At 48.5% G+C, this 15,275-nt stretch overlaps 2 protein-coding genes across 2 annotated transcripts in view; both read left to right on the forward strand.

Annotated features, from left to right (window-relative positions):
- LOC141998063 (uncharacterized) overlaps positions 1-6,033 on the forward strand; it is a 48,441-nt gene extending 42,408 nt beyond the window's left edge. The window contains 3 exon segments of the mRNA XM_074970700.1: positions 3,161-3,259; positions 3,621-5,226; positions 5,228-6,033. Coding sequence (XP_074826801.1) covers positions 3,161-3,259; positions 3,621-5,226; positions 5,228-5,750 — 2,228 coding nt within the window. The 3' untranslated portion in view covers positions 5,751-6,033.
- Positions 6,034-14,379: 8,346 nt separating this feature from the next.
- Positions 14,380-15,275, forward strand: part of LOC141998582 (uncharacterized) — a 48,887-nt gene continuing 47,991 nt past the window's right edge. The window contains 1 exon segment of the mRNA XM_074971453.1: positions 14,380-14,422. The gene's annotated coding sequence lies outside the window, so the exon portion shown is untranslated.

Genomic DNA, 15,275 nt, shown 5'->3' on the forward strand with positions numbered 1-15,275 from the left:
ACACTGGGCTCACTAGATTCCCTAGTACATAAGAGCGGCCACGCTGGGTCAGACCAAAGGTCCATGTAGCCCAGTGTCCTGTCTTTCGAGAGTGGCCATGATTTTATAGACCTCTCTCATATCCCCCTTTCGTCTCTTTTCTAAGCTGAAAAGGCCCAGTCTTTTTCATCTCTCCTCATACGGAAGTTCTTCCATACTCCTAATCATATTTTTTCCCTTTTCTGAACCTCTTCCGATTCCAGTCTATCTTTTTTGAGATGTGGAACCACATTTGCATGCAATATTCAAGATGTGGGCGTACCATGGATTTATAGAGAAGCAATATGATATTTTCTGTCTTCTTATCGATCCCTTTCTTAATGATTCCCAACATTCTGTTTGCTTTTTGACTGCCTCTGCACCTTGAGTGAACGTTTTCAGAGAACTCTCCACAAGGACTCCAAGATCCCGCTCTTGAGTGGAAACAGCTAATTTAGACCCTATCATTTTATATGTATAGTTGGGATAATGTTTTCCAATGGGCTACAATACATGCTATCCTGACATCTAGTACTGCTGAGCTCCTGCATTCAGTAATATCCCTACCCTTCCTGTTCCCTTTCTCCACTGAACCCCACCAGCCCACGCTTACTGTTCCCGGCTTCCCCAGGACTGACTCACTGTCTCTGGACTTTTCTGTCAGCAAGAAGCAATGCCAGGGAGACTTGCCCTCTGTCTGGAGTCTTCTATTTCTGGAACATGGATTTACTTTCTCTGTGTTTTCGGAGACTCTTTGAAATTGAGTGTCTGTGACGTTAACCACAGTACAACCTGGACTGTTGAACAGCTGTTTCTCCTCAGTTCCCCAACCTGCGGTGCCTTTTACACTGCTTTACTGTGAGAACAGCCACTCCTGGGCGGTTAACACACAGTCTCCAGCATGTAACTCGCTCCCAGCTTCACAGTATTGACTGCTGCTAGTCAGCGACGCTCAAATTACAGTACACCACAGGAGAACCTCAGAAAATTCTCTGCTCCCAGACTTTCCCCCAGAAATGTGCATCTTGCATTGTCCAGCACACTGCTGAACAATGCAAACTCATACAAAGTCTGTGATTTCATCAGTGGAAAATGACATGCACCAGCCTCGTTATTCCAGATGGAGTTTCCAACCCACTTTAATCCAAACACACTGGTTACATAAAACAATAAAACCAAATTCTTAACTACTGAAAAAAAAAAGATTTTAAGTGACTACAGGTAATGAGGCCTAAAAGTCATAATTGTTTAGAAAAGAAATGCAAGATAAAACACAAACTAACATCTAACTTAACAAGCTAAAACGGATTCAAAGCAAATGTTTCTCTCACCATATGTTGAGACAGGCTGGTGGCTGTCCTTTCAGCCAGGACTCCCCTAACCTGCCCCTGCTGCCCAAGTTCACTTCTTCAGGAGTTGTCATGAACAGTAGGGAGGGGAGAGAGAGAGTCTCAAGCATTTTTCTCACTTCTTTTTATACTTCAGTCCTTTGTACTAGAAACAACTTCAGTTCTCAGCTGAGTGATGGTGACAGGCTGTCTGTTGTCGATATGAGCTTCAAGTGGTCCCTTTGAAGGAATGTAAATGTCTTCTTCACACCTTCCCACTGCCTGAGAATGGCTATTTGACCAGCTGTTTGCCTTGCTGCCTCTGAGTGAACTGGTCTGTGGGTGTTCTGCAAAATTATAACTTTTCAGTAATATCATACAGGAAAATCTCATAACTTTACTTACAGTGTTGCTCCACATTTTAACAGGAGGATAATATTCAGTAGATTATGTGATTTCAAATGATATCTCACAAGCCATACTATGTCCCAAATTGATCATAATTTTCCAGAAGAGTGAACATAGGGGTACAGACTGACCCAATGTCTCTCTGTGTGTGTTCCCAGTAGGTATGTGGGCATTTGGCATCTTAAAGGACCTGGGGAGCTGGTCCTGGGAATTCACTGGTTTACTAAGTGTGACACTATGTGGAATTGTGAGACTCTTTATATTATTATTATTTTATTAATACCAATATGATAAAATTGCAATGAATCCTGCTAGATGTGCCATGTAAGCTGTCAGGGAAAATGTTATGATTTTCCAAGTATGATGATTTTGTTTCTGTTTGTATCACCTTTCTATTGTGAGATATAGAGATGTAGGGTATATTTGTATTTCCAGACTTGTGTAGTGTTTCTGGGTGACACCCCCAGACATGTTGGCGTCAGCACTGCCTAGCCTGTTCGATGGCCCATCCAGGGTCATCAGCTGTACAATGAGCCCATGGAAAGGACCAAGGGGATACACCTATTGAGTCAGCAAGACATGCAGGGGTCCGCCTGTGTACTGAGAACTCCAAGGCTTTTCCATGCCATGTGCTGTGAAACTTGTGTTTGGGGCACAGGAAGTATAAGCCACATGGCAAAAGGCATATAAAGGGTAGCTGCATCATCTCCCTTCAGTCTTCAATCCCTCTTCCTACCTCTGGAGCAACTTCTCTACAAACTGAAGCCTTGAACAAAGGACTGAATGACCCATCCAAGCTGTGGCTGTGTTCCAGATGGACTTTCAAGCCACTAACTCACCAGTACTGCTAAGAACCTGATATACAGATTTCGGAATGTACGTGACTGCTTTCCCATTTCACTTCTTTCTGTCTTTCTTTTGTTTAAACCTTTAGTTTAGATGCCAAAGGATTGGCTGGCAGCATGGTATTTTGGGTAAGATCCAAATCTATTGTGACCTGGTACTGATGCTAACCCCTTGGGATCAGAAGAACATTTTGTTTGTGAGCAGAGTTTTTAAATAACCTCTGACTACAGTGGAGCTAGGTGCTGACTGGGAGTCAGAGAACTGGAATGCAATAAAGAGGGCTGTGTGATTGCTTTTTTCAGCTTCTCGGTAACCAGTGTGGGTGATGAGAAGCAGTTTGTGACTGGTCGGTGAGTTTAACTTCAGTGTTAACCACCAGTTCGGGGAGCATATGCTATCCCTTTTTCAGCCTGCCCTGACCTTGGCCTTTTCAGTGAGGGACTGCCCCAGGCACACCAGGTCACACTAAGCACTGAAGTTCAATTAATAGAATGTTTGTTTTTTCATGACAAAGTCTTGTGACATCAGCTGAAGTCCTTTGTTTTCTTTCATCGGAGCAGGGATTCCAGTTTCCAAACCTGATGTGATCTCCCAGCTGGAACAAGGGGAAGAGCCATGGGTCCCAGAGGAAAGAGAGATCCTCAGAGCTCCCTGCACAGGTGAGGAAACATTAAACCAACTCAGAATCTATAAGTGCCTGAAGGAAACCTCTGGGATACCCTACAAAGTCTTGGGAGGTCTCTCAGTTCATTATTGTCTCTAGCAGGGGTCGTATCCTCAGGGTAAGTATAGCTCATGGCTTCCTATAGATCCTAGCAGACACCAGGCAGAAGTTTCCTCCCTTCCCCCTGTGAATTTGGATGGGATGTGAAGGTTGAATTGCTCCCCCTCCTCTCTCCTATTTGGTGGAAGAGTTTGGGGGAGTTCAGTACCTGATTTTTATTTGACCCCTCTCCAGCACTTGTTTTCGTTTGGTCTTCCCCTTTCCATCCCTGTTTGAGGTTTCTATCTCTATCATAGCAGGTGATGCAATTCTTTGTGAGAAAGAGGAGCAGAATTCTCAGCAGGAAAATGTTGAACAAGTGGATAAACACAGAGAATTATCGCAAAGATGGAAAAGAAGCGTGTCCAGGAGTCATAAGCAGGGAAAATCCTTTGCGATTCATTACAGACCAGAAAGAGAGCAGGGAAACCAGCCATTGGAGAAAATGGGTAAATTTATTTCTTGTCGGGGAACTCAGCAGGGCCTCAAGGAAACCACAACCCAGGAGGAAATCCTCAGGAGAAGGAGGAAAAATACATGCAGTGAGTGTGGGAAAAGCTTCACTCAAAGATCAGCCCTTTCTAATCATCAGAGAATCCACACAGGGGAGAGGCCGGACGAATGCAGTGAGTCTGGGAAAAGCTTCACTTGCAGCTCAGCCCTTTCTAATCAACAGAGAATCTACACCGGGGAGAGAACTAATGAATGCAGTGAGTGTAGGAAAAGCTTCAGTAGCAGCTCAGCCCTTTCTACTCATCAGAGAATCCACACAGGGGAGAGGCCCTATGAATGCCGTGAGTGTGGGAAAAGCTTCACTCAAAAATCAGTCCTTTCAAATCATCAGAGAATCCACATAGGTGAGAGACCCTACGAATGCAGTGAGTGTGGAAAATGCTTCACCAGGAGCTCAGACCGTTCTGTACATCAGAGAATCCACACAGGGGAGAGGCCCTATGAATGCCATGAGTGTGGGAAAAGCTTCACTAGGAGCTCAGACCTTTCTACTCATCAGAGAATCCACACAGGGGAAAGGCCCTACAAATGCAGTGAGTGTGAGAAAACCTTCATTTGGAGCTCAGCCCTTTCTAATCATCAGAGAATCCACACAGGGGAAAGGCCCTACGAATGCAGTGAGTGTGGGAAAAGCTTCATTCAAAGATCAGCCCTTTTTCAGCATCAGAAAATCCACACCGGGGAAAGGCCCTACGAATGCAGTGACTGTGGGAAAAGCTTCATTCAAAGATCAGGCCTTTTTCAGCATCAGAGAATCCACACAGGGGAGAGGCCCTACGAATGCAGTGAGTGTGGGAAAAGCTTCATTCAAAGACCAGGCCTTTTTCAGCATCAGAGAATCCACACAGGGGAGAGGCCCTACGAATGCAGTGAGTGTGGGAAAAGCTTCACTCAAAGATCAGCCCTTTCTAATCATCAGAGAATCCACACAGGGGAAAGGCCCTACGAATGCAGTGAGTGTGGGAAAAGCTTCATTCAAAGATCAGCCCTTTTTCAGCATCAGAAAATCCACACCGGGGAAAGGCCCTACGAATGCAATGACTGTGGGAAAAGCTTCATTCAAAGATCAACCCTTTTTCAGCATCAGAGAATCCACACAGGGGAGAGGCCCTATGAATGCAGTGAATGTGGAAAAACCTTCATTCAAACATCAGGTCTTTTTCACCATCAGAGAATTCACACCAGGGAGAGGCCCTATGAATGCACTGAGTGTGGGAAAAGCTTCATTCAAAGATCAAGCCTTTTTCAGCATCAGAGAATCCATACAGGGGAGAGGCCCTACGAATGCAGTGAATGTGGGAAAAGCCTCACTAGCAGCTCAGCCCTTTCTAATCATCAGAGAATACACAAGGGAGAGGTCCTATGAATGCAGTGAGTGTGGTAAAAGCTTCATTCAAAGATCACACCTTTTTCACCATCAGAGAATCCACAGAGGGGAGAGGCCCTATGAATGCAGTGAGTGTGGGAAAACCTTCATTAGGAGCTCAGCCCTTTCTAAACATCAGAAAATCCACCCAGGGGATAGGCCCTATAAATGCAGTGAGTGTGGGAAAAGCTTCACTCAAAAATCAGTTCTTTCTAATCATCAGAGAATCCACACAGGGGAGAGGCCCTACGAATGCAGTGAGTGTGGGAAAAGCTTCACTCAAAGATCACACCTTTTCCATCATCAGAGAATCCACAAAGGGGAGAAGCCCTACGAATGCAGTGAGTGTGGGAAAAGCTTCAGTAGAAGATCAGTCCTTTCTAATCATCAGAGAATCCACACAGGGGATAGGCCCTACGAATGTAGTGAGTGTGGGAAAAGCTTCACTCAAAGATCACACCTTTTCCAGCATCAGAGAATCCACAGCGATAACCTCGCTGGCATATGACCAAAATGACCAATGAGGAGACAAGATACTTTCAAAGCTGCATGGGGGGAGAAACAAAGGCTCTGTCTGTGTGATGCTTTTGCCGGTAACAGAAAAGGAATGGAGTCTTAGAACTTAGTAAGTAATCTAGCTAGATGTGCGTTAGATTCTGTTTTGTTGAAATGGCTGATAAAATAAGCTGTGCTGAATGGAATGTAGATTCCTGTTTTTGTGTCTTTTTGTAACTTAAGGTGTTGCCTAGAGGGATTCTCTGTGTTTTGAACCTGATTACCCTGTAAGGTATTTACCATCCTGATTTTACAGAGGTGATTCTTTTACTTTTTTCCTTCAATTAAAATTCTTCTTTTAAGACCCGCTTGCTTTTTTCATTGTTCTTAAGATCCAAGGGTTTGGATCTGTGTTCACTTATGCAAATTGCTGAGGCTTTTTATCAAGCCTTCCCCAGGAAAGGGGGTGTAGGGTTTGGGGAGGATTTTTTGGGGAAAGACGTTTCCAAGCGGGCTCTTTCCCTGTTATATATTTATTAGACGCTGGGTGGTGGCAGCAATAAAGTCCAAGGGCAAAAGGTAAACTAGTTTGTACCTTGGGGAAGTTTTAACCTAAGCTGGTAAAAATAAGCTTTGGGGGTTTTCATGCAGGTCCCCACATCTGTACCGTAGAGTTCACAGTGGGGAAGGAACCTTGACAGGCCCTAGGAATGCCGTGAGTTTGGGAAAAGCTTGACTCAAAGATCAGAACTTTCTAATCATCAGAGAATCCACACAGGGGAAAGGCCCTACAAATGCAGTGAGTGTGGGAAAACCTTCTCTAGCAGCTCAGCCCTTTCTAGTCATCAGAGAATTCACACAAAGGAGAGGCCCTACGAATGCAGTGAGTGTGGGAATACCTTTTCTTGGCACTCAGTCCATGTTAGCCATCATAGAATCCGCAAGGGAGATCAACACCATAAAACATCTAGGGCTATCAGTACTTTTTTTCTTTAATACTTTTCCTGATTCCTACATAGTAACTTGGAATGCTGTTTGAACTGTTTGCTGCACCGTTATCCCTCTGCTTATCCAGATGAGTGCCCCCTTTTTGCCTTTTGCAGTTCGCCCTCCTGAGGTGGACCTATTTGTCCTTTTTATTGTCCCATGAGTAATTTGAGTGTGCGCTTCCTATCAGGAACCAGGGAGCATCACATTTATACCATTCCTCCTACTGGAAAGTTATTGTTAGTCACCAGTGATACAGATTGTATCATTGCCAGTTGTTCTCATGTTGCTGAAGAGCAGTTATATTGGGAACTTTTCAAATGATATGTAAATGAAGAGAAGCAGGGGCTGGAAAAAAAAAGTGTCATTTCGGACCCACCCCCCCCCCCCCATTATTCAGATCCTAGTATACTGAAAATGTTGAAAATAACATAACTGACTCTTGAGACAGCGCTGGGTGAAGTATGTTTGATTGGATCAGAGGAGAATGTGCTGGGAGAATCTCTTGTCCTGATTCTGAATAATCAGTCGTCACCTGCTCTGGAATTTCACTTGACACTTTCACTGTCATGTATTCTCTCTCTGTGATGTGGGTTTCTATCTGTCCTGAGGGCTGTTTGCTCACCCAATTGGATGTTAGTTCAGTTTGATATGATGGAGCTCAGATCTATTGGAGAATTTCAGACAAATGACCGTTTGCTAAAGTGGTCATTCCTCACTTCAGCTTTGCTTTTTCCCCATCCCTCCATGATGACATGGAGAAAGTTCAAGTGCATTTCTGTCAACATGAGAGAACTCTCCAATTTACTGGACACGCTAACAAAGAAACAGCAGTGATTTTAAAATCTCCACTTGGAAATAGTAAACAACAGCAGAACCTCATCTAACTGAAGGAAGTACATATGATCACAGTGTAGTTGAATTGTTGAAGTCAATATTGTCTCAGATGATCTGGGGAGAAAATTCCATCGTAAGTGATTTTGAACTAGGCAAAATGCCCATGTATTTGGTTCCCAAATCATGTGTAACCCAGGCCCTACAAAAGATCTCTCCTAGTTAGCCCTATGTGATGAGGAATCCTGCCCTTCGTGACACAGATGGTGAGGAAATAGAAGTGGTTTTTTTGTTGAATTTATCCTTTGTATGTGCTAAAATGTGTATAAAATCAGTGTGGGCAATCTAATAGCTGCAGAAAAATAGCTATTTTTGAATAGAATCTCCAGCTCTGGTAACTTACGGAGATTCTGATCCTGCCCTGTATCCAGGCCCTTGCCTGAAACTGTGCCACCAAATTAAAGAAAAGCTGGGCATGTCTTGGGGAGCCATTCCTCACTAACACTGTTGATATTTTGAGTGGTTTTGTAAAGGATTTGGAAAGAACAGGGGTGAAAAGAGTACACACTCAGTTCTTGGTTTCTACTCCAGTAAAGGAAGCTATGGTGACCAGGAAAATTGTTTGTACAACCCCACTTACTAGTTTAGTGTCACTGATAACCATTCCAAAGGATACCAGGGTTAGATTGAGAACTATCATCCTTCACCATTTTGATCCAAAGAGAGAGTGCTTCATAGGACGTCCCTTCTCCGTGGATCCCACCCTCGCTACCCGATTGGGTAACAAGGACTTTGAGGCGGTGGAGATGATGATAACCAATGAGGCAATGAATGTGTCGGGCTCCAGTTTCAGACTTCAGGACACACACATGTTGAGTCCTGAGTCTGTGGTTTTGTGCCTGACGCTATGACTGCACCATGGAGCTGATGCTGGCGCAGCTGCAGCACTGCTGTTACAGATGCTCTAAGCCAATGGGAGAGCTCTCTCCTCTTGACTTTATTAGCCCAGCCCCGCAAGCGGCGGCGACTGTCTTGGCAGGAGAAACTCTCCTGTTGATGTAGCGCTATCTGCACGGGGGGCTGGGGCTTCGTAACTACGTTGCTCAGTGGTGTGGACTTTTCACACCCCTGAGCAATATAGTTCGACTCATAGACTTTAAGGTCAGAAGGGACCGTTATGATCATGTAGTCTGACCTCCTGCACAACGCAGGCCGCAGAATCTCACCCACCCATTCCTGTAATAAACCTCTTACCTATTTCTGAGCTGTTGAAGTCCTCAAATCGTGGTTTAAAGACTTCAAGGTACGGAGAATCCTCCAGCAAGTTATACCGATAAATGTCTTTAGTGTAGACCAGACAGTTTTCTTTTGTGTTTTATGCATTTGCATCACTTCTCCTCTACCTCCTCCTACTTTGAAAGATTAAAAGGTGAGAAAAGAGGTATTTTTCCTCATGATGCAAACCTTCCCACAAAGGAGACCTCTTCCACCAACACACATGGCAGAAGATCCTGAGATATATGAACTCCCAGAAGTGGTTGGGACCTACTTTGGGACAAACCACAACTTGAGCCAAGGTTCAGTTGTTGGGAATGAGTTTTCTTTTAATCCCAACATATGACAAGAATTTGTAATCTTTGAATATGTTATTGTTACCAATGAAAATGAAATTATAGGTGACGTTATTGGTTAAAGAGTAAGAGACTAATTGTGTGATAATCTGAATTATTTTGGAATACGGAGAGTCGTCTTGTTTTTTGTTTGTTTTAGTTGTACAGGAAGTGATGGCTAGTCTTGAAAAGTTAATTTGATTTAATTTACCCCCTGTAGTGTAAGAAGTTCTGGTAGAAAAGCTTGCTCCAAAGGTTGGGCTGGGAGAATGTGTGTGTGAGAGAGTGTATAAGAGAATATTGGACTTGTATATTTTTTAATTTTTTGTATTTCAAATAGAACTTATTTTGCTTAGCCTTAAAATCAGTTTCTATTAAAAGGAAAACTACTTGAGACAAGTTGTGTAACTTTTTGCCCACTTACACTGTAAGGGTCACTGACTTCCCCACTTCTCTAATTTGCAACAGAGAGGCATCACATCTGTCATAGGACGTGTCCAGGAGGTCAGAAAACCGCCATTGTCAACCATCAATATGAAGGAAAAGGCTGAACTCCATTGCCTTTCATATCAAAAAGCCATCTAAAGCTGGTCTACGCTGAACAGCTATGTTGACATAGCCCCATCTCTCAGGGGTGTGAAAAATCCACTCCTCTGAGAGAAGTAGTTAATGTGACCTGAGCCCCAGTGTAGACAGTGTTAGGTTGTCAGAAGAATACTTCCAGTGTTTGAAGTGTAGACATAGCCTTAGACAGATTGATCCCCTATGGGAAGCAAGTCATGACATCAATTCCAATTTTGACCCATCTTCCTGTATGTCAGAAAGCCGCTTGTGTGGAGGGCTGAGCCAGCTGTCTGATCGCCTGGTCCCTCAACTGTAGCTACAGCTCTTAGTACCCATCAATCCAAAGACTGAGAGACATGGAGACTTCCAACCATTGTCATTTTAGTATCTTATTGTTCCTTTCTCTATTTTTTGTGCTGGCCTTTCTGTTCTATCAGAGTGGGACAGTATAGCTCAGTGCATGTGTGACAAAAGCTCATTGGTGCGAGTCACTGTTATTTACAAGCAACTCCTCTCTCAGACCTGACAAACTCACCACACCGAATACACTGATTTTATGACATTTATCCAGGAAGCATAGCAGTGAGATCTCTACTGAAAGCTTGTAAATCATTGTCAGGGGATCTTCTGCTGTGGGTCGCTCTCCATCTCTCCGGTTCAAGATGCTCCAGTTTGGTTAAATCATTGGAACTGGGAATTTGAACCCTGATCTCACAGGTGGGTGCCCTGACCACCAGCCTGCAGCATCACTCTCCCGGGTGCAATTAATGTTTAATGATTTATGCAAAGTGGAACAGCACCAGCAGGGGCAATTGAGACTGCCCCACCCAGGGCACCCAACTGGGATGTAGGAGACCTGGGTGCCCCTCGCTGCTCCTATCAGATAGAGATGGGATTTGAAGTCAGGTCTTCCACTTGCTGACTCAGTGCTCAAACTACTGAGCTTGGGCATAGAACAAGGGTTCCACCTCTGGTGGAGTTAGGTGAGCAGGGCTGACCAGGCTTAGGTGCCCAACTGACGGCAACCAACAGGAGGCACCTAAGTCCCTTTGTGGTAGAAGGCTTGGGCCACCCCTGTCCTTAGCTGTTCCGACTGGCTGACTCCGGCAGCTCTCCATCCAGCACACTGGCTTTTGTGGATCCAGCCCCTCATAAGAAAGGCACCCAGAGCTCCCCCAGAAAAGCCCTAAGGGTGACGGTCTCTGAGCTCTCTTCACCCACTCCTGCAACCCAGTTCCTCACTGAGACACTAACCGGCACAAAGCAATGGTCAGTAGCAGCCTTGGTGCCCAGGGATGCGGTCTCAGAGCTGGGATGGCCAAAGCCCAGCACAGGGTGTGACCAGTGTGAAATGAACTATTTCAGGACAAAGAGAAAACACGCCCCTGTAGCAGTCAGCAAATCATGTTGTAGGTCCCAGAAGCCAAACAAGAGGTTGGTGTGGGGGGGGTTGGGTTAATCGGATATGGGGCCTTTCCCGTCTCGGGAGTGTTGACTCCAGTTCACCCTCAGGGTTGGGGGACTGGCTGGCCCACAGGGGCGGGGAATTGATTTGGGGCCTTTCCATAGAGAGCGTGCCGGCTCTGATCCGACCCCAGGGAAGGGGGCTGGCTGGCTGGCTGAGTGGTTCAGAAATGGAATAAGGGGCTTTACCCTACTGGGGCACTGGCTCCAATCTAGCACCAGGGTTGCGGGCTAGCTGTCTCATGAAGGTGGGGAACAAGGTATGGGGCCTTTTCTCTCTGGGCCAGGAAGGAAAGGAGTGTGTAAATGAATTTACCTCTCCCCCCTGCATCCCAGCCAAGGAGCATCCTAGTGTGTCTTTGCTTTACACTGGGTGTCTGTGAAGCTCCTCGAAGTATTTAGGGCTGAATTCTGCTCTCCCCCCAGTTTACAGGTTCCCTTGGCTTCTATGGAGTCACTCCTGATTCTCACCAGTGTGAGAGGAGATTCATATCGTTAGCGTAGAGCAGGGGTTCTCAAACTTTTCTTTCCGCGGACCACTTGAAAATTGCTGAGGGACTCAGCTGACCACTTAATGATCTTTCCAAAAGTAATTTGTTCCATTAGCTAACTATTGTAAAGCCAACCCTCTTGCATACATATTATCTGCACACATCGCGCAGTCTTAAGATGCTAAACAGATCTGTGCGTCAACTAGAAATAGTCATGCTCTCCTTGTAAATATTAATACTGTCCTTTCCAGTATCTGCAAAGATTGTAAGAGGCATTCACTCAGGCTTATACAATTTCTCTGCCATGTCCACTCTAAATTTGACTAATGTTTTACACACATAGAAGAGTAACAATAAGTAATAAAACAACACAAACAGCAAAACAAACCCACAAACAAACAAGTGACAACACTGAGAATACGAAGGGAAGCGAAACATCCAGTGGTTGGTTTGGGGGATTTTAAATGAGTGTTTAGGACCCACGCAGTGCAAGTGCAACAGAGCCCTGGAGAAACAGGCAAAGTTCAAGGTCTCCTGGTTTCACATTGTGGGCGTGTGTCACCAACTCAAAAACCATTTTTACAAGCCCTGGGGCACATAAACACATGGCTTGGAGTTTGCAGACAGATCCCTGACTTCAAAGAGCTTGCAAATAAGGTCTTTATCCTACAAAACACCTAGCAGGACCCCAACCAAATCGAGTGCTGATGGCGACTCAAGAGTCAATGGAAGTACTCTGAGGCTTAAAGCAGGGGTGGGCAAACTTTTTGGGCCAAGGGCCACATCTGGATGGGGAAATTCTATGCGGGGCAGGAGGCTGGGGTGCGGGAGGGAGTGTGGGGTGTGGGAGAGGATTAGGGGTGCAGGAACAGGCTCAGGGCAAGGGATTGGGGCAGAGGAGGTGTGTGGGGTGAATGAGGGTGCTCAGGGAAGGGGGTTGGGATGCAGGAAGGGTGCGGCAGGGAGCTCAGGGCAGGGGGTTAGGGTGCAGGTGGGGTGTGGGTGCAGCAGGGGGCTCACGGCAGGGGATTGGGGTGCAGGAGGGGTGCCGGAATGCAGGAGGGGGCTCAGGGCAGGGGTGCAGGAGGGGTGCGGACTGTGGGAGGGAACTCAGTGCAGGGAGTTGGGGTGCAGGAGGGGTGCAGCAGGAGGCTCAGGGCAGGGGGTTGGGGTGCGGAGTGCAGGGGGGGGCTCAGGGCTGGGGTGCAGGAGGGGTGCAGACTCTGGGAGGGAACTCATGGCAGAGAGTTGGGGTGCAGAGTGCAGGAGGGGTTTGGGCTTCGGCCCGGCGCCAATTATGTAAAGCGGCTCCGGGGTGGCAGCAGCGCGCACCGGGGCCAGGGCAGGCTCCCTGCCAGCCTCACTGTCTGCCATCTGAAAATATAGGAAATATAGGAATGTTGGCTTGGTTCTCTCTACTCCAAAAAATGTGTTCGGTATCAAGTGTTTGTCTAATGGGTATTTTGAGAATGGCGACGAAGCATCTTGTCATGCAGAGAAAGTGTCAATTCAGATTTCGTGGGTAATAAATGTGTAAAAAAGGCTGCGATACTGGCCATAAACCATGGTGGATTTCATTTCAATCAAATTGATTTAAATCTCTAGTCATGAAGACTTGATGTAATCATGGTTTTCTAGATAAAAGTGCATTCCTGTTGGTTGTTACAGCCTTCGTACATATTCTTCACAACTCAGAGTTAGATCCAGTGGCGTGCTATAATTTGTTCGGCTTGTGCAGATACTCTTTCTATTTCAGATCCCTGATGTAAACTAGCCAAACTGCGTGTCTGAACCCGGGCCTGTGTGATTTCAGTCAGTTGGCTAATTGGGTTATTTTTCTTCATTAGCTTGTACAGATTTGTCCAATCGACCCACAAAGAAAAGTGAAAGTTTAGAATATTACTGGTATCCAGCGGGTTAGTTCTTTTACCCTCATGACCTGGGAAGCAATAGGGAGAGGGGGGTTAACATAGTTATATTGCACACACATTGCTCTCCTGGTGCTTCTGGCCAGAAAATCTCCTCTGAGCCAGCGGCCCTGGAGCGAGGTGGAGACTCACCGGCGCAGCGGCTCCGAGGGAATTAGCTCTCCAGTGCACAGAGCACCTCCTACTGGCCAGGGTCTCCCGGCCGCCGGCGGCCCGGGCCGAGACCGGCTCCCCGCCGGCAGCGGCGACCCCGGGGAGCGATCTCACAGAGCCCGCCCGGCTCGACACCTGCCCCCGGGGGCACGTTCCGACGCGGGGCAGAATCCGCCCCTCGGCCTGCGGCGCCCCCGGGAGCCCCAGCACCGGGCCGCGGGGGGGGCGGGGGTGAGAGGCGCCGGCTCGGGGGGGGCCCGAGGGAATCAGGCTGATCCCGGCACCTGCCCGGACCGAAGCTGGAGAAGGCGGAAGCGCGCCCGGGGCCGGCTGGGAGATGTAGTTCCTGACTCTCCCACTAGCGGAAGTGACGTCTGATCGGGGAGACCGAGCCGGGCTCGCGCGTGGCCGTTGGCGCCTCTCCCAAGGCGGGGAAGCGTTTTGTGCCGCTCGAGCTCTGGGCATGCGCAGATGCAGGCGGGCGGGAGTGGCGCGTGCGCAGAGGCAGAGCTCACCGGCTGTGCGGGACCGGGCTGAGCGGGAGGGTCTGTGCCGGGGCGACCTTCATTAACCCCCCCGCGCCCGGCCCGCGCCCTGCTCCCGCTGGGGCCGCCCCGGGCCCTGCCCGCCCCGCTGCCGAGCTGCCGCCTCCAGGTACCGGAGCGAGCCCCGGGCGCGGGGCGGTGACGCTGCCCCAGTGTCCGCGGGGACCCGGCATCGGGCGGCGCCGGGACCTGCTCCCGGGGGGGCCGCGCCCGGGGGGGGCTCGGAGCTGCTGCCCCAGCAGGAGCCCAGCGCCCCCGGGGCGGTGTCTGGACGGGGCAGCGGGTTAATGGGCGAGGCTGGGAGACCCCGACACCGCGGGGCCGGGCTGGGGGGCCGCTCTCTGCCGGCAACAGGGCCCGGGCAGGCCCGGGAGGGGACGGGGGCAGCGAGCGGCCCCCCCGGGGGCGGCCCGGCCCCGAGCTGCGGCCAGGAGCTCGTTCCTCCGCGGGGCCGCTTCACGGGCCGCACCTGGGAGACGCCTCGGGGCTGCCCAGCCCCAGGGGAGCCGCAGCCAGGCCCTGCCCCGCGCCGCCGGGACCCGGGGGGCTCCTGTGGGGGGGGGGGAGGCCGGGGGGGGCTTGAACCGTCCCTTTGCAGCCTCGGGAAATCCCCGGGGGAGAAGGGGAGGGCGGGAGGTGAGGGAATTGGATCCTTTCCCCGCTCGTGCCGCCCACACCCTGATACAAATTCTCTCCAGTTCTTCCCCTTTTCTCAAATGTCAATTTAACATCTCCGGTGTGGGGCATTTTCCCACCCATTTTATCTGCAGCGATTTGTCCTCCTTTAGGTCAGAAATTGTTCCCTGAGTCGGTGCCCAAAACATGGCTATCCCTGGAGTGGGGATGGGATGAGATGCCTCTTCTCTGCCAGGGTGGGGGAAGGGTGGAGCAAGTGCCCCCCGTGGAGACTGCCCAGACCCCGGTTTCCCAATCCCACTTGCTGGCCCCAAACTGCCAACACA

This window comes from Natator depressus, chromosome 14 (assembly GCF_965152275.1).
Source record: "Natator depressus isolate rNatDep1 chromosome 14, rNatDep2.hap1, whole genome shotgun sequence".
In the NCBI taxonomy this organism is placed as follows: Eukaryota; Metazoa; Chordata; order Testudines; family Cheloniidae; genus Natator; species Natator depressus.